The sequence below is a fragment of the Teleopsis dalmanni genome, chromosome 2, assembly GCF_002237135.1.
Source record: "Teleopsis dalmanni isolate 2A chromosome 2, ASM223713v2, whole genome shotgun sequence".
Taxonomy (NCBI): Eukaryota; Metazoa; Arthropoda; class Insecta; order Diptera; family Diopsidae; genus Teleopsis; species Teleopsis dalmanni.
In genome coordinates, this window is record NC_051847.1 from 221,598,257 (window position 1) to 221,623,160 (window position 24,904).

At 28.2% G+C, this 24,904-nt stretch overlaps 5 protein-coding genes and 2 long non-coding RNA genes across 31 annotated transcripts in view; 5 read left to right on the top strand and 2 right to left on the bottom strand.

The window, feature by feature from the left end:
• LOC119677739 (modifier of mdg4) overlaps positions 1 to 24,309 on the bottom strand; it is a 41,054-nt gene extending 16,745 nt beyond the window's left edge. For 3 of the 24 annotated variants that reach the window (XM_038089219.1, XM_038089222.1, XM_038089220.1), the window contains exons 1-4: positions 23,838 to 24,303; positions 23,342 to 23,600; positions 23,129 to 23,268; positions 22,173 to 22,956 (exon numbers count right to left, since the gene is read on the bottom strand). In XM_038089219.1, the coding sequence (XP_037945147.1) occupies positions 22,173 to 22,956; positions 23,129 to 23,268; positions 23,342 to 23,555 (1,138 nt within the window). In that variant the 5' untranslated portion in view covers positions 23,556 to 23,600; positions 23,838 to 24,303. Of the gene's footprint in view, positions 1 to 4,078; positions 4,396 to 4,512; positions 4,888 to 4,993; positions 5,126 to 5,193; positions 5,431 to 12,785; positions 13,774 to 14,811; positions 15,257 to 15,398; positions 15,871 to 15,990; positions 16,105 to 22,172; positions 22,957 to 23,128; positions 23,269 to 23,341; positions 23,601 to 23,837 lie in introns of those variants that run through there. The other 21 variants (XM_038089218.1, XM_038089217.1, XM_038089212.1 and 18 more) reach the window with 17 other exon arrangements.
• On the top strand, positions 469 to 2,429 carry LOC119677743 (modifier of mdg4-like). Its single transcript, XM_038089228.1, has 3 exons — positions 469 to 1,201; positions 1,674 to 1,889; positions 1,944 to 2,429. The coding sequence occupies exons 1-3, from the start codon at positions 643 to 645 to the stop codon at positions 2,039 to 2,041; spliced, it is 873 nt and encodes a 290-aa protein (XP_037945156.1). The 5' UTR covers positions 469 to 642; the 3' UTR covers positions 2,042 to 2,429.
• LOC119677745 lies at positions 6,231 to 7,453 on the top strand. 2 transcript variants are annotated; one of them, XR_005252289.1, is made up of 3 exons: positions 6,231 to 6,437; positions 6,759 to 7,011; positions 7,199 to 7,453. XR_005252289.1 is itself a non-coding variant. In XM_038089230.1 (2 exons), the coding sequence occupies exons 1-2, from the start codon at positions 6,404 to 6,406 to the stop codon at positions 7,007 to 7,009; spliced, it is 285 nt and encodes a 94-aa protein (XP_037945158.1). In that variant the 5' UTR covers positions 6,231 to 6,403; the 3' UTR covers positions 7,010 to 7,085. The 2 variants fall into 2 exon arrangements, 1 of the variants encoding a protein (XP_037945158.1); XM_038089230.1 differs by lacking the exon at positions 7,199 to 7,453 and having other exon boundaries at positions 6,759 to 7,085.
• On the top strand, positions 8,797 to 10,388 carry LOC119677748. The gene is made up of 3 exons (XR_005252291.1): positions 8,797 to 8,886; positions 9,888 to 10,138; positions 10,302 to 10,388. It is a non-coding gene; the product is annotated as an uncharacterized LOC119677748 (long non-coding RNA).
• Positions 10,937 to 11,516, top strand: LOC119677744. Its single transcript, XM_038089229.1, has one exon. It carries the CDS (start codon positions 10,974 to 10,976, stop codon positions 11,493 to 11,495), a length of 522 nt encoding a protein of 173 aa, XP_037945157.1. The 5' UTR covers positions 10,937 to 10,973; the 3' UTR covers positions 11,496 to 11,516.
• Positions 11,586 to 12,695, top strand: LOC119677746 (the record flags this gene model as incomplete). The annotated part of the gene is made up of 2 exons (XM_038089231.1): positions 11,586 to 12,071; positions 12,242 to 12,695. A coding segment is annotated over one exon (447 nt), but the record flags the coding sequence as incomplete, so codon positions are not given.
• On the bottom strand, positions 14,024 to 14,644 carry LOC119677747. Its single transcript, XR_005252290.1, has 3 exons — positions 14,467 to 14,644; positions 14,279 to 14,393; positions 14,024 to 14,110 (listed from the first exon to the last, which is right to left on the bottom strand). It is a non-coding gene; the product is annotated as an uncharacterized LOC119677747 (long non-coding RNA).
• Positions 24,310 to 24,904: the final 595 nt, after the last annotated feature.

Consider the following 24,904-nt stretch of genomic DNA (forward strand, 5'->3'; position numbering starts at 1 on the left):
GCACAGTGTAGTATGCCAGTTTTATAGTTGAGTCTGGTGTCACTAGGATTTTGGAGACAATATAGCATTTTCAAGAAAAAGCATTTTTGTTGATTATTTTTTTGGTATAACACCTTTACATTATTGACCAATAAGCCGGTAAAAAAATATGTTTATAAATTGTAATATGTAGTAAAATTTTCGATTTATAAACATTTTTATGTATTATTTATTAATATAACATATAAGCTGGCATTAACTGATTACAATAAGACGAAATAATTAATATAAGCAATCTGTTTTGATAGTCACACAAATTTTATAAAAGGTATGAATTTCGTATGAATGCAATAAAAAATTGTATACATCTTTAACTTGTTGATATTTTAGTCTCTGCAATTGCAACTCTGTGGATGACGCGTGCATAAATTCATTCATAATAAAATAAATACATCATTTTACAAATTTTTCTTGTTGTTTTATTTTAGTTTTAAGATAATACATATTTGTAAAAAAAATTCTAACAAATAATTTGTATTTTTAGATAAACTAAGAAAAAAAGTTAAGCATGCTACGATTGCAACTTCGTCTGCTGGTACCCAGAAAAGGAGACCCGGACGACCCCGTAAACAAAACAAAGAAGAAGTTTCGACAGTTCCGTTAATGGAAAAAATTCACGCTACTATACGTGAAAATAAACCATCTCGACCAGTCTATGCATCCACGACTAAAGGTGGTATGAAACTTATATATGATGGACATCATTTTCGGTACTCGTTCCGCAAAGGTCAATATTCTATATTTCAATGTTGTTATAAGGAAAATAAAGAAGAATGTAAAGTACGAGTTGTATCAGACCAAAAGCGAGTTTATCCTTTAGATGGAGAACATGTTCACTATATGCTTGCAACTGATAAAAGTGTAACTTCAGTTATGTTTGAACCTGATCTGAATAACGATGGAGAAAAAGAAGCAAAACCTTCACATTTAGATTTAATTCAAAGCAAAAGTGATGAACATGAGACGAATGTAGCAAACACTTCTGTTAAAGTTCATAATTTATCTAATGTTCTTGAAATAGAAATACCATTAAATAATGAGAAGGAATCAAAAGAATTTATCAAAATTAACAGTCAGGAAGAACAGTCACACTTTACGGATGCGGAAAATCCAGTTGATTTTCGTGAAAAATTAAAGAAACGTTTGCAAAAAGTACTTCTTGGTAAAAATAAATAATTATATACGTTTTATCAGAAGATAATTAAGGCGTATAGTAAGAAATAATAAGTAAAAAATATTGTGGACATAATATTAAAGTTAAATATTTTATTAGCTATTAATTAGAAAAATTGTTGAACTTTAAATGGTGAAAAGCATGCAGAACATGTTTAGTATTTAAACAAACAATAATATTCTTACGCTGACAAAGAAATTAATTTCAATTTTCATATAAAATCAATGAAAGTATATATTTTTATAATAATTAAAATATTAAAGTTATCGTATTTTTATAAATATATATATCATATTCGTGTGTTCCACATTTAGACTATATTTTTATTGGTTTACAAATATATAAATAATTAAATAAATAAAATAAAATTTGTTTCTGAATTCTGTTTTTAAATGATTTAAACTAAACTAAACACTATTTGCATATAATATAAAATAATGTCGTGCATTTTTTGTTTTAGTTATACCACAGTTTTCAGCAAACTGTAGACCACAAAAATTCATAATCAGTCAAACAGGAACGACATTGCTTGTCGTGAACGATTTTTTATACCGTTCTAAGTTAAGGCGATTAGAGAGAGGACATGATACAGTTTATTGGGAATGTATACATAATCGTTTAAGAAAATGTCGAAGTCGGATTAAAACAATGGGAAATGATTTATATTTAATAAATGGTATGTTAAGTCCAATATTTTTTATACAAGTTTTTTAAAAATATCTGATTTTAGACTTACACAATCACGCTAGCGATATTGACAGAATTGAAGAGGCTGAAGAAGATGGATTAATTGTGTTTAGAAGATTGAGTTGGTTCTTAGAGAAGTAATAAATACTTCGCTTATTCATTTGGAAAAAAAACGTTACATTAAATTATCTTGATTATTAAAAATAAAATTTAATTTTTTTTGGACGGACGAGCATAAATTGTTAGTTTCACAATTAAATCATCCTTGAAGAAGTACACAACATAACAACTTTGTATATGTGATAAGGCAAATAGTTATTGTGGTCTTGATGAAGCCGAAACTTCTGTCGAAAAACACAAAGCCAGACCTTATAAATAAAATTTATATTTCTGGAAGAAACTATTAATAAACTTTAACAAGAAGTGATTTTCTTACCTGCTAACTTTTACAGCATGCATGCCATGCAAGCATGCAGAACATGTTTAATATTTAATCAAACAATAATATTCTTACGTTGACAAAAAATTAATTTCAATTTTCATATGAAATTAATGTGAATATTTATATGGTTAAAGTATATATTTTTGAAATAATTAAAATATTAAAGTTATCGTATTTTTATAAACATATATATATAATATTTGAGTGTTCCACATTTAGACTATATTTTTATTGGTTTAATAATATATAAATAATTAAACAAAGAAAATAAAATTTCTTTTTAAAATTTCTCATAACAAAATCTCTGAATTCTATTTTTAAATTATTTAAACAAAACTAAACACTATTTGCATATAAAATAACATAATGTCGTACTTTTTTTGTTTTAGTTATACCACAGTTTTTAGCAAACTGTGGACCACAAAAATTCATAATCAGTCGAAAAGGCGGTACATTGCTTGTCGTGAACGATTTTTTATACCGTTCTAACTTAAGGCGATTTGGAAGAAGACATGATAGAGTTTATTGGGAATGTATACATAATCGTTCAAGAAAATGCCGAAGTCGGATTAAAACAGTGGGAAATGATTTATATTTAACAAATGGTATGTTAAGTCCAATATTTTTTATACGAATTTTTAAAAATATCTGATTTTAGACTTACACAATCACGCCAGAGATGTTGAAAGAATTGGAGAGGCTGAAGAAGATGGATTAATTGTGTTTAGAAGATTAAGTTACTTTTTAGAGAAATAATAAATACTTTGCTTATTCATTTGGAAAAAAAACATTACATTTAATTATCTTGATTATAAAAAATTAAGATTTAATTTTATTTGAAAGGACAAGCATAAATTGTTAGTTTCACAATTAAATCATCACATAATAAACCTAACATAATAACTTTGTATATGTGAGAAGGCAAATAGTTGATGTAACGTGATAATGTGGTCTTGATGAGGCCGAAACTTATATTCCTGGAAGAAACTATTAATAAACTTTAACAAGAAGTTATTGTCTTACCTGTTAACTTTTACAGGTGTAAAGAATGTTGGTTACATTCTAAAATAACTTCAATGAAATTCTTACACAAAAAGAAAGCCTGACGAATGGATTTAAGAAAACTCAAAGCCGAAAGCTAACCCTTATGCATTAATATATGTCGGTTGATTGAAGAAAAAATTAGAGTTGGAAATAAAAATTTTTGAGGCAAAGTGTAATCGGTATTGATTACTTAAAGCCTCTTAAATATGTAATCTATTTCGAATAATGATTAAATGAGATTGCTAACAGTTAATTATTTATAGCTTTAATGTTTGTTCCATATTTAAGATTAAGTTGTAAAGTTTTTTTTAATTTATTTATTACATAATATAATCTACGAAAAAAAAAATAAATTTAAAATTGAAGAACCAAAAACCGAGTAGATGGTAGACCAAAAAGTTTAATTTTATATCTTAAATATTGAATGTGATATAGATGGTTTAAAAAAATAACTTGTAAAAAGTGCATATTTTTATTACGTTTATTTTCATTATTGCCTCTTGTCGAAGCATATATATAAACGAAAAATGGACAACTTCGATTTTAATTTTAGAAATTATTAAATTGCCAATATTTTTATCGCCCAAAATGGAGTTACAAATACTTAAACTATTTAAAAAAAATTGATACTATAAAAATTATATATAGTTTTTAAAGACAAATTTCGCAAAACAAAGCTAATTGCGTAAACAATTGTTTATAAATAATCATAGAAGTTCTTCCTTAACTTTGTTCATGCCATTTGATGTAAAACTTAAAGTATTATTTATATTAAATTTTGTTTGGCAATATTTCTGACAAAGTTCGTGTAATTCTTTGTGTTTTCTCTTTATGTGACTTAGGAAATTTCCTGTTGATTTTCTTGTGCCAGAAATAACGCAATGGCAAGTTGTACATGTAGCTTGTATTGCTCCTGGAGTTCTTACATTTGGCTGTATGTTATTGTAAAATCGTCCGTCAAGTAGTTTAGGCAATGTTAATTTTTTCCGGTAAAATGTTTTACACATTCCTGAAATATACAAATCGTTAGTGTTTCCTTAACCATTTATCAAATTATCACTATCAAATACTAAAATAAATTTTATTCAAAGATTAAGTAGTTTAATTAAATTTTATTAAGGATTTTGATTAAAACGCCTAAGTTAATATTAATTTATTTTTTAGTTTCCTAATAATGACACCATCCCAAACAGACAACTTTTCGGATCATCCATAATATTAGTTGACATATCAACTAGAGGTTCGGTTTTTATTTCAGGGTTATGGGTATGTGGTGCTCCTGTAATGCGAACGTTGCCATCGTCACTCAATTTTGAAGTCACAACAGTTGCACGACAACCATATTTCACATACCGTGAACAACGCCAAAATATATTTTTATGACTTTGTCGATTTTCTACGTAACGATATCCATTATAAATTAGCATAACACGGCCCCTTTGAGTCGTGGTGTACTGTAAACATTCATTTGTCTGCTTCTCATCGTAAAAGTATTTCAAACCTAAAAATAAATATATCATTTATTTAACAAATAATGATATCGGATATAAGTTTTTAAAATAGTATTTAAATAAGTACTCCTTAAGTAGTTAAGTAAATTTTAGTTTTTATTTTTAATAAGCTGTTTTTATGTTTGAATTAATATAATGCCATTGTTCTTAATTTATGCTTAATAAAGTTGAGCACCATTTTTCCATCTATATTCTTCCCACGTTTAAGGAAAATCTGAACAACATGAGCTATAACGTAAAGAAAAGTATAAACACATATTAAATAGTATGCAGAAATAGTATTCTTTTAAACTTACTTATAACCGACTTCAGTGCATGTTCATCCAAAAAAGACACTTGTTTTTCTGGAGATCTGCGCGCAGCTGCCTCCAGCACTTTCAAACCGAAAACCAATTCCGATAAGCGAGAAGTGTAGATACAGGCATCATCTATAAATATTTTACCTAAATTTGCTTTGGACACAAATACGCGACTTCCTGTGTGCAAAGGTATAGTGCCAGGTTTGTTTTTTGTTTCTCGAACATTTTGTTTTGCTAAAATAATTATAAGAAGTTTTAAGTTATTCTTAACACTGATACATAAACTGAATATGTTTAAGTTTATCAAATAAAAAAACACGACAATTTTTAAAACTTTATTTTATATATTTTTTCTTATACAGCATACATATAAACTTTAATATACTAAAAATACTTTGGTTGGATTTGGAAAGAATTATTATTAAGAGGTAAAAACATAATACTACACATGTAAAACTTCTTACATTATACCAAAGTTGTAACACTAACTACAATTACTATAAAATATACAAATATACACAATGTATAGAGAAAAACAAATAGTAAAGACTAAAAATTAGGAAAAATGCACATTTTGGCAACTACGCGTCAGTGTTCTTGTCAATCGTTTTAACGCCATGGTAGTATTTCTTATTTTGAAAACTACTTATCTTATAACATAAATAAAAATCAAAAAAAATTAGTTTCTAACATTTCCATGTTATATATAATATATATAGTTATTTTCAAAAATTTAATATATAAATTAATATTTAATTTTATTTTTAAAACTATACGTTTGTATTGAGTTAGAGTTATTTATATATAAATAGTAGTATTCATTATATTGTTTTGCAACCCTGAAAATACGCTTGGTTTTTTATGCATAAAAAATGTTGTAAAAAGTTTTGATAACATGTTTTATTTTCGTAGTTTGTTATTATATTTAAGTGAAAGGCAATATAAAATTAAATAAATTAACGTAATTAATATATTTACGTTATACTGTTTACGAGGAAATAAATTTGGATTTGGAATATGTTGAAAGTATTTTTTTAATAATGTGGTTTTAAGTATATGAAAATTGCAACAGACTTGACTATTATTATTTAAGTGTATTATGTTATGTTGTGTTGTTTTTTTTACTAATATATATACTATGTCATAGTTTATAAAAAAAAAGTGTAAAGTTTTGTGCGCAGACATTAATTAAAAAATTTAATGAAAGATGCATGGACAAGAACTTTATTGCAACCAAAAAGGTACTTGAACCTGCTATTTATTACATATCATTTATTATTCTTAATAAAAGGTAGTTTAATTAACTTAAGTTTTTACGGTATGTATAAAAATAATTCATAATATCACTGAATTCAGCCATTAAACTAATATATCTTTCAGATGCTTGTTCAAGTCTTAGATAACTATAAATTGTAATGATAATTAATGTAATATATAGTTTTAATCAATAAAAGTAAATAAAAAATAAACGCAAAGTATATATGGGATTTATTAGTATCTAAATGTTTCTATGTAATTATTTATTATTATTTATAACATAAATTAACTTACACTATTTTTAGGCCTTGCCCGTGCTTTGAAAGTGGATAATAAGACATGTTACAGTCAACTTAAAATATATTTCTCCCGCAGTTGCCGTGGTAAAAAGCTACTTAACCTTAATGATAAACCATTTACATTAAATAGAAAAATTAAGGATGCTTGCTACTGGGAATGCGTAAAAATGCGATGCAAATATACGAAGTGTTCCGCTCGTGCAATTACAAAATTTGATGAAATTATATCCATCAGAGGGGTACATAATCATAATTAAATGTAAGAATTAAAAATGATAGCAACTTAAGTTTTATACATTCTCATTCTCAACTCAAAATAAGAGTTAAAACTGAATAAAGTACAAATATAACAAATATTCAATTTATACTATTTCTTCGCATAAACTAAAACTATTACAAATTTTTATAAAGGTTTTAGTAATTAACTCATAGCAAATGTTTTGCAGATGTTTGGATGAAAGCAGATTATAGCTTTACCCGCAATCGTAGGGGTGGTCTAAATCTTATCCACAAAGGATTTCATTACACAATTGAACGCAAGTACAGTACAACTAGAAATTGGGTTTGTAACAAAAATAGTAATACTGCACTGCGATGTCCTGCAAGATGTATTACTTCCGGTTTCAATAATATCAAATTTAGTCGTAAGCAACATAATCACGATCCAATTAGTAATGATTAAGCAAAAAACGCCAATAATAGGTGGGGTATAATTTAATATAAAAAAGATGAATTAAAAATATTTAAATATTTTATTTCAGGATATTCTCATTTATGTTGTCATTGTCGGTTACTTTAGAAATAAAATTTATTACCTTAACAATAGATAAAGGTAAATATATTCCCTACTTTTATTTTAAAAATCATGTATATAATAACATCATACATTATAGCCTAAAAAATTTTGGATAACTACAAATTCCGTCTTAATTGTTACAATTTTACACCTGTAAACACGTAATTTTAATAAGAATGAAAATTTTAAATTTATGTAATTAAGATTAATAAATAAATTATAAACGATACTAAATCTAACAAAGTAAAACTTTTCTGTCTCTTTATAGTATCGAAAGTATCTATGTACAAGTTTAAATATTATTTGAAAAAAATACTATAAAGATATGTCTTCGTTAATAGTTTTATATTAAAATAACAATTACAAAAATATTAATATATAATAAATTATATATATATATTTTTATTATAGCACCAAATTTGTTACGTACGGGCAATTCTATTTTCATTAATAAATTTCGGTTCGTCATTTCATCTCAAACTCATGCTAAATTGTATCTTCGATGCGTAAACTTTCGTCAACAATGTCGCGCGCGAGCTATTCAACGAAATGATAACATGCAGCTTCAGATACGAAATGGAACACATAATCATACATTAGAAGAACAAATTAAACAAAACAATCTTAAATGCAGAAAAAATATTAAAAACTAGATAGCTATGGTACGTATTTTATTTGTATTACCTTTTCAATAAACAAAATTTATATAACCGATTTTCAAGTATTAACCTTTTTATGTTTATATGTTTTAAGTTTTTAATAATTATTTAAATGATTGACATTTTTCTAGAGCAGTCAAGTTCAAAATTTGCATCAGTCACGTCGAGATACTCAGTTGGTATTTTACAAAGGTACACATACACACCGAAGGAAAAAGCAGAAGTTAGCAAAAAATCAAGAGAAAATCGAATTGCTCCACGTGCTATAAGGCAAAATTTTGTGCACGATTAGTGACAGAAATTACAGATTTTGGAGATGTAATACATGTTACCTCTGCAAGACATACACATCCTCCAATATACAATCAGACAAAAATTATAGACTTAAATCTAACAGTAAATCTTTTCAAGAGGCTTATAAGAAAGTAGATATGTTCCTAATCGTAGGAGTGCTCTAAGTCTTATCCGCAAGGCATTTCATTGCACAAATGAACGCAAGTACAGTCCAACTAGAAATTTTGAATTTTGTAACAAAAATAGTAATACTGCATTGCGATGCCCTGCTAGATGTATTCCCTCCGGTTTGGATAATATTTAATTTTGTCGTATGCAGCATAATCATGATTATGATGTACAATTATTAACGATAAGCGACAATGATTAGCCAATAATAAGTGTGGTATAATTTAATTTAAAAAAAATTGGTTTATAAATACTAACATATTTTTTTTTTCAGGTAGTCTCATCTTAATTTTATAATATTCTATAATTATTTTGTGTAGAATTTATTACTTTAATCATATAAAGAGGTAAATACAGTGGAATCAAGATATCTCGAATTTTGAGAAAAATTTTAAAACTTTTGAGTAAATGCGTTTTCGATTTAACAAGGATATTTAAATAGAAATTATGTATCTGTAGTATGAATCAAGTCAACTGTACAAACAACTAAAAAAATATCTATTATGTTCTTTTGATTAAAGTAATTATTAAATTGCTTGTCAATTATTTTTCCAAGATCTAATAATGAACCAAATACGTAATCCTCTATATCAAGAACATCTCTTAATGTTGATTTGTAGTGTGTAAGTAGTTACTCTGGCTTACTCGGTTGATATTAATGGTTCAGAAAGAGCAAAAACTCCATGCATTGTTTTTCAATTTTATTACTATAAGTTTGGAAAATTCCAAATAAGATTATTATATTTTAATTATTTATGGAGTATAAATATATTTTATCAATACCTCTTAGGGAAATAACATTTTGTTCAAGTGACAAAGTTTAAATAATTTGACATATCGCATATTTAATGGTTCAGCGGAAGAGAATGCAAATTTTTTTTCAACTTACTGTAGATTACCACTTAATAAAGAGGTTCGAGTTATTGAGGTTTCATTGTAAATTCCTTAATAGCTTTATAATTTTTTTTTTCGGAGAACATCAAATGGTGTCATAATTGCTATAATTTCACATCTGTAAAAACATTTAATTATAATTAGAAGTACAATTTTAAATGTATAAAAATGTTAAAATTAATAAAAACAAATTAAAAACGGTAACAAATTTAACAATGGAATCTACCAACTTTCTTTACAGTATCAAAAGTATTTATATAAAATAATAATATTTACAAAGTCATTAATATATAATAATATATGTATATATTATTTTTATTATAGCACCTAATTTGATGCGCACGGGCAATTTTATTTTCATTAATAAATTTCGGTTCGTCATTTCATCTCAAACTAATGGTAAATTGTATCTTAAATGTGCGAACTTTCGTCAAAAATGCCGCGCGCGTGCTGTTCAACGCAAGGATACAATGCAGCTTCAGATACGAAATGGAACACATAATCATACATTAGAAGAACAAATTAAAAAATATGATATTACATGCAGAAAGAATATTAAAAACTAGATAGCTATGGTGTGTTATTAATCAAAATCAAAAAATTTCTTTTGTACTGCCTTTTCAATAAACAAAATTCATATAACCGATTATCAACTATTAACCTTTTTTATGTCTATATGTTTAAATTTTTTTAGTAGTTATTTATATAAATAACTGATATTGTTTTTCCTTGTTATAGAGCGTGCAAGTTTAAAATTTGCAACCTATGTTAAGTCTCGGCGCGGGACTCAATTGGTATATTACAAAGATAACACATATACACCTAATGAAAAAGCAAGAATTGGCCAAAAATCGAGGGACTGGAAGTGCTCAATGTATCATAAAGCGAAATGTCGTGCACGATTAGTGACAAAAATTACAGATCTTGGAGATTTTATACATGTTTCCTCTGCAAAACATACACATGCCCCAATGTATAATTCAGACAAAAATTATGGATTCAAATCAACATCTTCAATGCATAATATAAAAAGCGAACCCTGCAGTCTACAGCATAGGAAGTAAATAATTAAAATGTTCTTTTTAAAATCATCTACCAAAAGTACAGTGAGTATGCATATAATTATATATATAAATATATATATATCAAATTGTTTATGAACAAAATATTTAATTGTATTTTCAGAAATTCATAATGGCCTAACCCATCTAATGATCTAATGATAGGTTATTCACACAATTATTGAAATGTAAAATATTACAATATTACAATGTAAACAATTGACTAATTTTTAATTAAAAAATTCTTTGAAAATGTAAAGTTTTTTGTTTTAGTAAATAATATTTAGGAAATATTTTTTTAATGTACTAAAAATTTTTTAAAACTAATAACATTTACGTATTTACAGAAATGGTTACGATAAAAGTATTGAGAAAAGATATCGCAAAATCAAAAGTTAATAAAAAACGAGGCACCACAACTAACTACTCAATCGTAACAAGCATGGAAGAAAATCAACAGTATGGCAATGTCGAATATGGCGAAAATATCTCTATTAAATCTGAAGCTGATAACGATCACGATCACGATAACGATGACGATGACCTAGTGTGTACAAAGAACTTGGCAGAACGTTCGTCTATTCTCAAAATCAAATCTTTCATGACGGAAAAAGATGCTATTTTGAGATTTATTCCGGGCCAACGTGGCAAGCAACTTTTGTTATATAAAAATTTTACATTTGCTAAAAACAATGTCTGTGGTAATGCAACTTATTGGAACTGTCGGAGTCGGCGACTCGGCATGAAGCCATGCAAAGCGCGTATAACCACTTTTGAACAACCGAATGGATTACATAAAGTTTGTCTCACAAAACCGCAACATAATCACGAACCCTCACCAAGAATATTGAAAAAAATTGAAAAAATCTAACTATTCAATAAATGTTAATTTAATAAATAACTGCATTTTTATTTCAAATATTTAAACTATACGTTTTGAACATTAATGATTTTCTAAGACTTTACTAAAGCATTACTTTTATTATTTACAGATAGCACTGTTGCCGTCTATGCTGCAACATCACGGGGTCGTATTCAGCTGATATATGGAGGTCAGCCATTTATATTCGAAAAGATACTAAAGTTGTCGACTGGAGAAGAGAAGAAATTTTGGCGTTGCAATCAATGGTGGAATCAGAAATGCCGGTCGCGTGTCTTCACTATTAATGACACTGTTATACCGTTACAACGATATCATACTCACGAAGAAATTGTTAAAAGGAAAAAACGTGCTCGCAAGGCTCCTCAAGCGAAACCCGACCTAAAGTTTGATAAAAATAAGAGTATTCTAACAAATACAGCAAGTGGTAGCATTGATGTTGCTCATCTAAATATGAAGTATGAGGAAATCGTGGCTGATGTAACAGAAATTGAACCGTCGGACCCACTATCTACTATAAAAAAATAAAAATTTTCAACAACTTTAAACACCATTAGAAATACTATAGTAATAATGTAATTTATATAAATAAAAATATTAAAATAAAAATTTATAAAAGCATTAATAATTCAAAAAAATAAAAAAAAATTGTACATTAAAATATGTACACATTATTTTTTTTGTGAAAAATAAAAAAATTACTGCATTTACATTTATTAATCATAGTTTATTTCTAGGGAGTCCAAAAATGACTGATTCGAAAGAGTACTATTTTATGAAAGGACAGCGTTCATCTACCAAACTCGTTTATGACAACAACTACTTTGTGAAATTCATGCAAAATACTAAAGGCACAAAGTGGGTATGCTCAACCCGTTCATCAACAAAATGTCGCGCACGCATCCGTTTAACAAGTCTTGGAAATTTGGAAGTACTTTATGGAGAGCATAATCACGTTTCGCGTCAAAAAGAATCAAAATGCGCAACCAAGAAATCAAAGCTATCATAAGATATAAGATATGTTATAGTGGTAGGAATATAAGTTTGCTATACAGTTTTTATTGTAAAATAATTTTTATTAGTGAAGATTTATAAAATAAGAGATGTAATTATTAACTAATGTTAAAAAGTGGTACATTTATATGATAAAATTTTTACAAATTAATGATGTATGAGTTGTTCGGCAAGTAATTTCGTTTTATTTTTTTATGAAAATGAAAGAGATTTTCTTATGGCGAATAATTAAATTATGTAACATGTTATCCATTATGGTCTAAATCCGTTTGCCATTTTTCTAACAGTAGGTTGATTTCACGCTCATAAAATTGTTGTTCTTCGCTGGCAAAAAATTGATTTATATGATTCACTTTTTTTTTCACTTTTTTTAATTAATCTCGGCTAACGAATGTCTCGGCTAACGAAACCTTTTTTTTCTCCGACTATTGCGTTTAGAATTATTGTGGACAACCCATTTCTAATTTCTAGTGATGCGATTCCAAAATGCTTCCTACTCTTCACGTTTGAAAAGCAAATCACTAGTCAATGTATCGGCACAAAATTCTTATCGTGCTTTGAGATTAAACCTAGAGGTTTCACATAATCATGGTTGAATGGTTGAATTTTAGAAATAGTATTTTAGCGATGTCATGCACTGTTATCCATCAGTTTTCACCTATTAATGCCTATATTATGTCTTCATCAGCTTCAATTGACCTTCCAGAGCATGATGCATCTTCCATATGAAAATTATGCGGCTTATGAGTGAATTTGGCTGCGAAGAAATACAATGAAGCCATCTGTTGAGAAAAAATGAAATAACTTTTCGAACAAGAAAATGATTGTTTGATAAAAAAATATTGTTTAAACGATTAAAACAATATTTTCCCAATTATTTATTCCAGATTTATATGTTCAGCATCAAAACACGTTTCACACATCCAAACTCCTCCAGGACATTCAGCACAATAGGTTGTTAATTTTTTAAGTTGTTTTGCCTGATTGCTGTCAGCTTTTTGAAGACATTTGACACATTTTCCCATTAGCCGTGGCTTTTGAATAATAGATAGATGATGACTGTTTATTGATTTGATAATATTTTCTGGACGTCGTATATCGGAATATTTAGTTACTGGTTTAGCAGTGATTTCTAGTGCAGGCACTGATTGTACTTTTTCTTCATATGATCGTTTTTTCAATCCTGAACTTCGTTTAATGTTGTGCTTTTCAGTTGTCAATGGAGGCTTTCGGTTTTTAAAGTTCAGGACTTTAGCTGAAATAATAAATATTAATGTTAGTAAAGTGTTTTATATTTAAATCATGCATAGTAAGAATTAATTAAAAATAATTCATGAACATTTTAATTTATTTTATATAAGCTTTATTTAATAGAAAACAAATTTTTGGTATGTTGTGTTTTGGATGATTATGTGCATGGCATAAAGACAACAAGGATTTGCCTTTAGTTACGAGAATAGCAGGACAACCAAGTTTATTCTGCGAAATACATGTCCAACGTGCAGAGCAAGTTTCCGCCTTTACCGATTTAAATGAATAAATATAATTATTATGTATTAGTTGTCCACGATCATTGTAGTACATTGGACCAGCTGGAATTAAAAAAAAATATGTATATGTTAGTCTTTTAAATATTAACTATACGTTTTGAAAGTTGTTACAAAAAACTTTCTTTATCTAAATCAATTATACTAAAAATATATTTTATATGTCAGTTTTTTTTATTTATTATAATCAACTTATTGTGTTTTTTATAGCACCTCTGACTTTCATGGAGAACCTTGCACTCTTCCTCGCTGAACGCCATGATGATAACTTAAATCTTTAAATCTTTTTTCTTCACAAGTCTTTTTCCGCAAATATAGAACTCGTGCTCTGCAACAAAAATGATTGAAGTTATGCATTTTTTGTATAATTTACTCTAAATACTTATATTGTTTGTACTTACGAAGTTATATCTGCACATAGCTTCAATAAAAATATTTATTCGTCCTTCTGAATCGCGTGAAAACAAATCCATTAATATCTAATCGGTGTGTTCTCTTAAAATTCAACCAATATTCTATGTTAATACATTTAGAATTAACTTTAAATTCCTCAAAAGATAAACCTATTCTTCAAACTACTAAAAATTGTTATATATAATAATAATAATATGTAGTAAATATGCTAATTAACTTAAATATAATTAAATATGACTACATATTAATAAATCATGTAACTTCACATCTTTAGAAGTTTTTTTTTTTATTAAATCAACACTGTAACTATAATGAAAAGATATAATTATTTTTACATGGAACGTAATTTGCTATTTTTAAGATTATATATACAATACAACTAAGAGCCATTTCTAGACTACTCATGTAGTAACATAATTTGTGTATGCATTATTTCATCATAGTCGTTCTCTGACTTTACTTCTAAGCGCACTGGTAAAGATCTCTGGCGTGCTATCTTAAAACGGGATATTCCTGCAGCTATACGGCTTCTTTCCATCATTTTTTCAATCTTCTCAGTATGCGGAGGATGATTATGCTCACCACCAGACAACGCTTTAAGTCTGCCATTTTCAAGTACACAACGGGATCGACATCGTTCTGTTTGAATTTTTTTGGAATAATTGTGACAACGCCAGTATTCCTTATTATTCTTTCTGCTGTGACAATTGTATATAAAGTTTTTTAGAACGAGGCAAGGTGTTGCCCAAGGCGTTTCTATAAATGAGAGTTCAACATCTGAAATACAAACATAAAAGGAAAAAACTATTAGTGTTGGTTGCATTAAAATTATTCTAAGTTCTAAAGTGTAACATGTAGTGGTTATCTATTAAACATTTTTGAGGAAATTATTTTATAAAAATTATTTTATTATCTATTAATTTTCTCTAACTTATTAAGTATGTGGATTACAAAAAACACAGATTAATTTGGTATTATTTCAACATCAGATTTTTCATCATTGAACTCATATCCCTCTATGTTAGATGACCCTGAGGACATGAAAAGTTTAATTTTTTTTTGTGAGTACACCTCTAGTGGGGCGACAGAAACATATTCGGCGAGTTTTAAATCATAAGGCGCAATTTCAATCAAATCTGCCAATTCCTCTTCCTCTTTGAACAGTGGTCTTCGTCCAATACGTTGACTATGATTTTGATGATTGTGTTCCCGACGTGCTGCGACTAGTTCATTTTTTTTAGTAATCACAACCGCTTTGCATCGTAACTTGAGCACGTCGATGCATCGCCATGTGGTGTGACCATTAGCCTGTGTAAGTTTTTTATTGTAAATAAAACTATTGTAGACCAACTGAGCGTTCTTCTTTTGGCTTCGTATAAATTTCACTTCACCTGCAATAAAGAAAATAAGTATTTATTTTATTTTTCATAAAAAAAAAATTACTTAAATGAAAAAAAAAACACAGTTACATACAATTTAATTAACTTTTATTCAAATTTAAAATATTTTACTTTAATTTAATAAATAAAAAAACGTCACACTGCTTCTGCAGCTTAGCTAAGTATTCTCCAAACAATCGACAGGACATAAAGAATTCATCTGCATTTTCCGAAAATGGTATCCTTCTGAAAAATAAATGGCAGGTTTAAGATATTTTTTTCATTAACAATGTTTATTCATGTATATATTAGGGTACAAATATTCGACCAGATATAATAGTCGTTTGCAGTATCTAATACAGTTCAAATTTCACAAATGGTCATGTCGTGCTATAGCAATCTACTAACTCCTTGAAGTAGATGACTTAATACACAACTGCTAAGCCAGAATCGGATTATATTGCACTTTTAGTATAAAGAATAAATAATATTAAAACATATATACAAATTCTGATGATATTTTTCCTACCTGTATAAGAATACAGATTTCGGTTCACGCGTATCACATTTTTATAGATTTTACTCATATTCCACACTCCTCTTCAATGCACAACTTCTTACTGTAGAGGCATACAGGTATAATTTTTTTTTTTATAAATATTAGAGCAATCCTAATTATTCATAAATATATTCAAAAATTTAAATATATTTCCTTTAAGAAATTTTCACATATGATACATTATGAATCTACCAAATGGATATCTTCATAAAAGAGCAAACTGTCCCAGTTTGCTACAATTCTCTTTGGCATCATGCAAATTTTGTTGAACATTCGATATATGCATAAAACTTTTTCTCACATCAATATTCATAACACTTCACAGTTCTCAGATTTTTACGATCAACATTCACTGTAATAAGAAAAAACCTTCCACCAATTATCATGTTTAACGAAAGGATAAACAACAAATTTGCAATCAGAAAGCCTAGTTTGTAGATGTACAATATATTCCCATACACTTCATTCATTTTTTGTTGAGTACTATTTGTTTTTAGTAGCATTGAATGTTGATTAAACTTTGCATGGTTGCATTTTCTAGTACTAATATCTTAGAATTTCCGTATAATGAATATGTATTGAATAATATAAATGCTAATCATTGTTATACTAAGGCCGTGTGCGATTTCGAGTAAATTGATGGTAAAATGAGGGAAATAGTAAATTATGTCTATATGGCAGTGAATGTAGGTATTTACCTGAATTTCGAGTAGGGTAAGTTAAATAAAAATTAGGTAAATTGAGTATTACCATTGTGAAAATTTTATAAGATGTTTATTAAATAAATAAATAAATTTGAAAACTTTTAATCAAAAATAATAAATAAGTGCAATAAATAAATAAATATTGACATAAGTGCAGTGCAAAAAATCTCTAGAAAATTTCAATTTACTTGAACTCGCACACGGTCTAGATTTCATTTTTATATGGCAAAATGTTTTTAATAAACCGATACTTCCAGCGTTAAACTTCGCAATCTAAATATGTTATTACTAACTTATTACAAAATATTTAGATAAATGACTATGGCATTCGAATCAGATGAGCAATTTACTTAAATCCTACAAGGCTTACAGCTTTAAGGCAATGTCTGTTCGTCAAACGTAGAAATCTTGCAAAGAGCTCAAGCAAAAATTCTAGGAATGATTACTGGTGCACCCTGGTATATCAGAAATGAAAACATACATTTCGATTTGAAAGTTCGAGATCGCGAGAGTTTATTTCAAATCTTGAAAGCCATATTAACCAGCTGTCTAGACAAGATTGAAACGTGATATCTGGTAAATAAGCTCTGGCTATTTATTCAGGGACCCCTTAAAGTAATTAACAATTCATTTTATAATTCATTGTTGTATGTATATATAAAATGTTATTAGTTTTTAAAACGCCAAAAAAAATTTTTTTTTTTTTGTAAATCAATTGTAATTATTCCTTCTATAATATTTTTAATATGATAGAAATGTTTATAAATAAATCCTAAAACTTACTTTTATCAAAAGAGATCTAAATTTTACAGAGTACCATTATTTAAAGAAATAAAACAATCTTCAGAAATAGTTTTCATTTATTTTTTAATTGAGTGCAAAAAAAATATAATTACATTAATTTTAAATATTTTTGCTGTAAAATCAGAAATTGGTGCTCCTTTAGCGATCTGTGAGCTTATACGGGGTTTACATTACGAATTTTGCTGGTGGAAATCGACTTTGAGTGCAAAACCAGCAACCAATATCGATTTTGCTTTATAGAAATAGTATCAACCAATTTCGAACTTTGACTGATAGGTAAAAAGAAATAAATAAATGCTGAATTCAAGAAACTTGTTTAAATTCTGACAACTATAATCACTTGTCACTGTTTTATAAATTGACACGTCCCAAAAACCGATATCATGTTCAATGATTACTGCATAAGCTGCAGCAATAAGATATCAATATATACTACTCCATAATATATGATATTTAGAAACCCGTTTATTCTGTATTACCTATGCCAAATATCTATCCAAATTCAGTTTATAATTATCAATTTAACTGTTTAGGATTATGTACCAAAATACAGATTTTACCATGTATATAAAATGAATAAAAAAAATTATTTTGTTTCTATTATATCATTTGTTAAATGAATCGTGATGAAATATCCATTATTGTCAAACTATAGTACCAGATTTACTACAAATAAAACGCAGAGTTGTATTTAAATAAATTATTACAGCCGTTCAGTTTCTCTGGAAAAAGCTATGAAAGTATAGAAATAAAAAAAAATAAACCAAATCATTTGGTGTCTTAAAACAAATCTAAGGACGTGTGCGGGTTAGACTAAGTTGCGTTCTAAATGTGGGAAATTACAAGTTGTGCCGATAATGTAGTGATGTGTCGATACGTGTTGATAAATGGCTAAATGTGTGCAGTGCAAAAAATCCTAAAAATCTTCCATTTGGTTTAGCATCAACTTAGTCTAACTTGAACTGGACACACTTTAAAAATAGGTGCGTGCGTGCGTGTGTGTGTATAAGCAACTTGTTAACTCATCTTTACTGTATAGTTGCGTCACTTAAAGTATGCAGCTGATATTACGCTTGAGGAACTCCAAACATTTTAAACCATAACTCTAATTCTTCTTAGGCTTTTCTATTGAAATCATTACTATGAACTATTTAGAAATATATAGGGATAATTCTATAACTCTGTAGCTCCGGGTAAATTTTAAAACACACATGAAAGATTTTCTTAATATATGTGATGTGATACTTTTATCAAAAAGCTGTGTTATAAGTGCTGCAGATTTTCTGCAGCTCTGGTGCACTCTGAGCAATGATTAGATACCAGCTGTTACAAATTCCATCAAACATTTGTTTACTAACTTAAAAACGTTATTATTAAAATATATAGCTGTACATCATCCACTTTTACTTCAATAACTTACCCTACATAAAATTTTACACATACATTTTTATAAAAATTTACTTACCCTACATAAATATATTTCCATTTAAAAAACAACTGAATATTATTTTTCAATGCATGTTTATAAAATATTTACTCGTAATCAATTTTAATTTCTGATATCAACATTGTAGGCACGATGGTTACGTATATTTAAAAAATACCTTACATCCACCTAGCGTATGTAGTGTATAAATAATTCAATTACATAGAAAAACTGAAATATAAACATACTTTAAGTTATTAACGGCAAAGGTATTTTCGAATTTAAAATCATTTAGATAGGTGGTATCATCGTCGATTAAGTTAACGAGCCAATTTAATAATTAGAGATAATTTAGGTGGCAGCATCTCAATCATCTCCATTTAATTTTTGCCGGCATCTTTATTTGAAAAAGATGGAGCTGAGACTGAAGGTGTGTTTTTGTGTACACAAGAATTTTCTGGAAAAAATTTGAGAATTTTAGACTCGTGGTACGTGCATTTCGTCGGGATAATATTTAAAGATAAGATCGTAAAATGCGTTTATCGCATTAAATTAACCAATGCCATGGAAAAGAAAAGTAAATATAATATTTCATCAGACAAAGAGGCGACGAATGACAATGCATCAGAACAAAATCCAGAAATAAATGCTCAAGTTATGCATAGCAGTGATGCACCGAAGTCTTTTGATGACAGACCAATGACTAGTGCTGAAGCAGCTGCACGACGTATTAAAAAGCTAATCCATCCCACAGAGGAAGAAAGTAACGACAGTTTAAGTTCATTCAATGATACACGTAGACCTGACTACCAACCAATACCTAAAAGAAGAGAATTTCAACACCGAGATCCAAGACTAATGGATATCTATTTAGCTGGAACAGCAGGTGGATGAAATAATATCCAAATACATTATAATCAAATTACATTAATATATTGGATCATACATTGGAATTAATAAAACTAAATTTGGTATATAACTGCACTTTTTTATTTTCCAAAAACAATTACGACTGTATGTGTTTCTATCTAAATGCATTCTCTTTTACCGTAAATAGAGTAAAGGGTTCACATTATGTGAAAGAGCTTTATGAAGCTATAATTCACCAGTAAACTGCAAATACGTAACCATTTTCCACTATGATTGTGTTACGCTTCACATTTTTTGCAACATATATGAAAAACAAACCCCTGCATATATGTTCAAAACTTGAACTAATTTTTCAAGCAAATATATCTTCTTTGCCTTCAGTGAAACAATTTCTAAAAATCTAGAACGTAGAGAACTGTTATGGGTTAATACTACATATGAATTTATTGAGCATACGAGTATTTAATGAATTTCAAATATTTTCAATCAGTTTCTATCTCTTTAGTGTTTAAATTTGTTCAATACTCTCGTGAAAGGACAACTAAAAAATTAAATTAATGTTTCTAGTTTGTATGATTCATATTGACTTAGATTGTATCTAATGCAGTCATGGGCTAGAATAATCTTTGATTGCAAGTTACATTTAGATCAATTGCTCCCTAATAAAAATGACGTACACAATCCAATAAATACGTAGACCGTTAACTATTTTGCATCTAGAGTGCCTTTAGGCCTCACACCCCATTGAAACAGTTATATATTCTCATATGCTATTTAATTGTCATTCATTATTTGATCAAATGACATACGTTTAACTATTTCAAAAGTAATTGGTCCTACAGTTTTATTCTTAACTTGGTATATACGTACTTCTTTTATAACTATGAAATTGAATTTAATGAGGCAATGAGCAATACTACATAATTAATTAGGCTGAACTACCTACAATCCCCTCAATTAAAAACTCATCTTTATGCTGTCTATTACTATAACAACCGACCTAGTTGTATAATCCAGTTACTTTATAGTATTTAGAAACTACTTATAAATGACTTGGAAAACCTTAATGTAACCAAGTATTAACTTAAATTTATTAAATTTTTTTTTAGTCTCATACCAATTTACATCACTAACATATATTTAATCTTTAATCTGCAACAGATTTAAGGAAAAAAATTTTTTTTTAAATATTACCATAAATGCATTATTGCAAAAACCCTTATTTTATCTATCTTTATATTTATTTGTTACTACTCTCTTCAGTTTTGTAGTATATATGTAGTAATCGTTTCTAACTAGATTTTATATGTTATTTATACTTATCCAATATTGTTAAAATAACAAATTATTTAATTGTACTTACGTTGTTATAATTTTCAGATTATTTGACACTTTTACTTTTTATCGTACACATTTAACAATCGAAATGCATTCCGAAAATATACATATATATATGTAACACCGTACAGACAACACATAATTTTAGTATTTAAAACACAAACTTGAAATGATGTGTATCCTCTCCGTGTTAACGCAAGAAGCATTCAATACGTTGAGGATTCCATCGTAAACATTAATTTCGACCGAACTTAGCTGCGGAAACCGACTTAAAACTAACTTACAAACTAATTTATATATATTTCTTTTTTGACAGAAACAAACTTTAAACGATTTCTTGGCTTATTTATCTTTAGTCTCGCCTCGCCTCGTTTGAAGTTGATTGCAGTCAATTTGGCTGCAGTTGCAAACAAATCATAGCTCTTTCATTGTTTAAAATAAATTCAATTTCATTGACAATTTTGTACACATCATTTTAACATATTAATTAATTAAATATTATTATTTATTTTTGAAGCTACTTTTTGTTTGCAACTGCACCCGAAATCTAAAACTATAAATTGAATTATCTCTGTTGCTGAAATAATTCAATATCGATTGTATATTTACCAACCTTGTGCATCATTATTTGACTGATCGGCAGCATCGACATATGATGAATCAGAGAATGACGTCTGTTGTTTTATCAGAGCTTTTGTCGATGTCGTCGCAACTGAAGCATTACTAACATTCACACCACCAGAATTGCCACCAGTAACAGATGTTGCCACAGATGCATTAGCTGTTCCATCTTCATTTTCGGTAAAGTAACTTTCATCATATCGCATGTCACCGTAGGAATCATCTTCAACATATGTTGCTTCATGATCTGTGGCATTTACTTCTCCTGCATCTTCAGAGTAATCTGGTTCAGATTTGGTGGGTATTTCCATTGGCATGTCAATATATTCGGTATCAGATTGTTGAGCTTTGCTATCGACTACTGTTGCTTGCACAGTTATTTGTGAGGTTGCAGATTCTGATGCATCTAATGGATCAATTGTACTCTTGGTGCGTTTTATATGTGGTGCACTTCCAATGCTACGTTGTGCAGGACGCTTGTGTGTAACGACGGTGGCTGTAGCTGGTACACTACTTATTTGTTGCGCGGAGCTATGATGATGTGTATGCTGTTGCAGGTGTGAGGCTTGCTGTTGTGCAATTGTTGCCTGTGGCGCTGCTGTTGTTTGTATAACAATTTGTGTAGCTGGTTTTTCATCTGAATCATCAATTGTTTCTATTTTATAGGACCGTGTTTGTGAGGTTCGCTGTTGTCGTACTCGTGGGGATGTAATTTGCTGTATTTGTGGTGTTGGAGTAGATGGTTCCGCTGGTGATGACGATGGTGCAGGATCACTCTGTAATAAATGTATATGAAATATTTATATTTGTTTGTTTATACACACACATCCATAAGCAATTATTTTTTACTAGATACATAAGAGAAGAAAAAAAAAAAAAAAAATGGCGCGAACATGCGCGTACCCACGCCATCTCATAATTGTGATATACACAAACTTATGTACTTACATCGGTTAAACCTTTTATTTGAAGAGCCTCTGCTGTGCTTATGAACGCTGGAAGAGCTTCTTGCTTAACATTTACTTCTCCACAATACATAAACTGAATGAGATCTTTAAGAGCTGTATGACTAACATCTTTTAGGAATACTGAAAATTTATAATATATTAGGAATCGGGTCATGAAAACTTTACTATTGATATTAATTTAATGAATAATTACCAAAAGCATGTTGATTGGCCGGCATCTGTGTGAACATTTTGCGGAAGTACGGAGAACAAACAGATAGTACAAGACGATGCGCCTTCACTAGTTGCCCCTCCGCTGCAAGCGTCACATCAACCAAATCACCACGGCATAACGATTCATGAAAACCAGCCGAGAGATTGCTATTAAAATTATTCCAACAAAGCGAAAACTGTTCGTCGTCCGCCATATTGTCGAAAAATAGCTACGACGAAAAATCAATAATTGTGTACTCCTGAAAATTGTAAAATAGAGAGAAAAAAAAATGTATTCCAATAATTTACAATATATTTAATAAAGTATAAAATTAAAGCAACAATTTTTTTTGTTTATATTTTAAAATTACCCAAAATTTTGTCGAAAACAAAATTGAAACATTGGGAAATTTTTTCTCTTGAATTTACTTTGCATGAAATTCTTTAAAATTAAAGAATTTTAACATACAATATTTTACTTTGCCATATTAACTTACCGTTTATATAGTTTTATATATTGAAGTTAATTATTATCAGATTAAAAATATTAAAATTTTTGCTAACACTTAGAACAAGCGATACACTACTTTATTCTTCGAAAATCCGCTCGCAAATGAAAGCATCGATATAATAATTCTATGATATATTCGACAAAACTGTTTCCGGAACTATAATTTTAGAAGAGCTATTTTGATTGGCTGTTGGCGATTACACAAAATCTTGCCGTTTTATATGAGACAGCGATATACACAAAAAAGGGATGATTCTCTTTTATTTTCAAGCACTGTGCACATTAAAAATATGTATTTTTACATCAATTCACTATTAAATAATTTTATTAAACAATAGAAGGCCCGTGGAAAATCTTTAATTTCACTACACGTTAACACCGTTTTAAATCTTAATTGCAAATTTTATTTAATAAACGATTGCTTCCAGTGAATTTATGCCAGTCAAGGTATACAGAAAATTCTATTTCCGTAAATGTTGAAAATAGAAGCTCGATTTTGATTGGCCGAAACCGGTGTAGCTTGATGCTTCTAAATATTTAGATGACATGGTTGTATTTATTGAATAACGATACAAAATTATTGAATTGACATGAAATTGTTATCATTCACATTCTTTTTATATAATGATTTATTATATTTGAGAATTAAATTGATAAAATTTTATATGCTGCTTTTAATGGAAATAAGCAATTTTAGTTAATTTAAGTTAAAGTAATTAAGCAAATAAATTTTACATAACTTTTATATGGTTCCATATAGAATAAAAATATATTACAATTTAAAATAATTTGTACGAATATTCTTAACATATGTAAAGAAAATTAAAACGACAATTAGAAAGATCAACCATCATATTAAAAAGATTTTGATAAGTGAAGAAGTATATTATGAATTCAGTAGCCTTAAAAAAATAGTTCATTTGTGAAATAAGTAAATAAGAATTTATATTTTTGTATTGCATATATTGTAATAAGTTACAACATAAAAATATTAATTCAATTACATATTAATATTTTTAGGATAAATTATTAATGTATTATATATAAAAAATA

What these genes read in the sequence shown, in the direction of transcription:
- LOC119677743 (XM_038089228.1), top strand. Translation starts at nt 643, where the DNA reads ATGGAAAAAATTCACGCTACTATACGTGAAAATAAACCATCTCGACCA. An exon ending in TTTGCAAAAAGTACTTCTTG is followed by an intron (nt 1,202 to 1,673) that starts GTAAAAATAAAT and finishes TTTTTGTTTTAG; the next exon opens with TTATACCACAGTTTTCAGCA. An exon ending in TGATTTATATTTAATAAATG is followed by an intron (nt 1,890 to 1,943) that starts GTATGTTAAGTC and finishes ATCTGATTTTAG; the next exon opens with ACTTACACAATCACGCTAGC.
- LOC119677745 (XM_038089230.1), top strand. Translation starts at nt 6,404, where the DNA reads ATGCATGGACAAGAACTTTATTGCAACCAAAAAG. An exon ending in ACTTTATTGCAACCAAAAAG is followed by an intron (nt 6,438 to 6,758) that starts GTACTTGAACCT and finishes CACTATTTTTAG; the next exon opens with GCCTTGCCCGTGCTTTGAAA.
- LOC119677744 (XM_038089229.1), top strand. Translation starts at nt 10,974, where the DNA reads ATGGTTACGATAAAAGTATTGAGAAAAGATATCGCAAAATCAAAAGTT.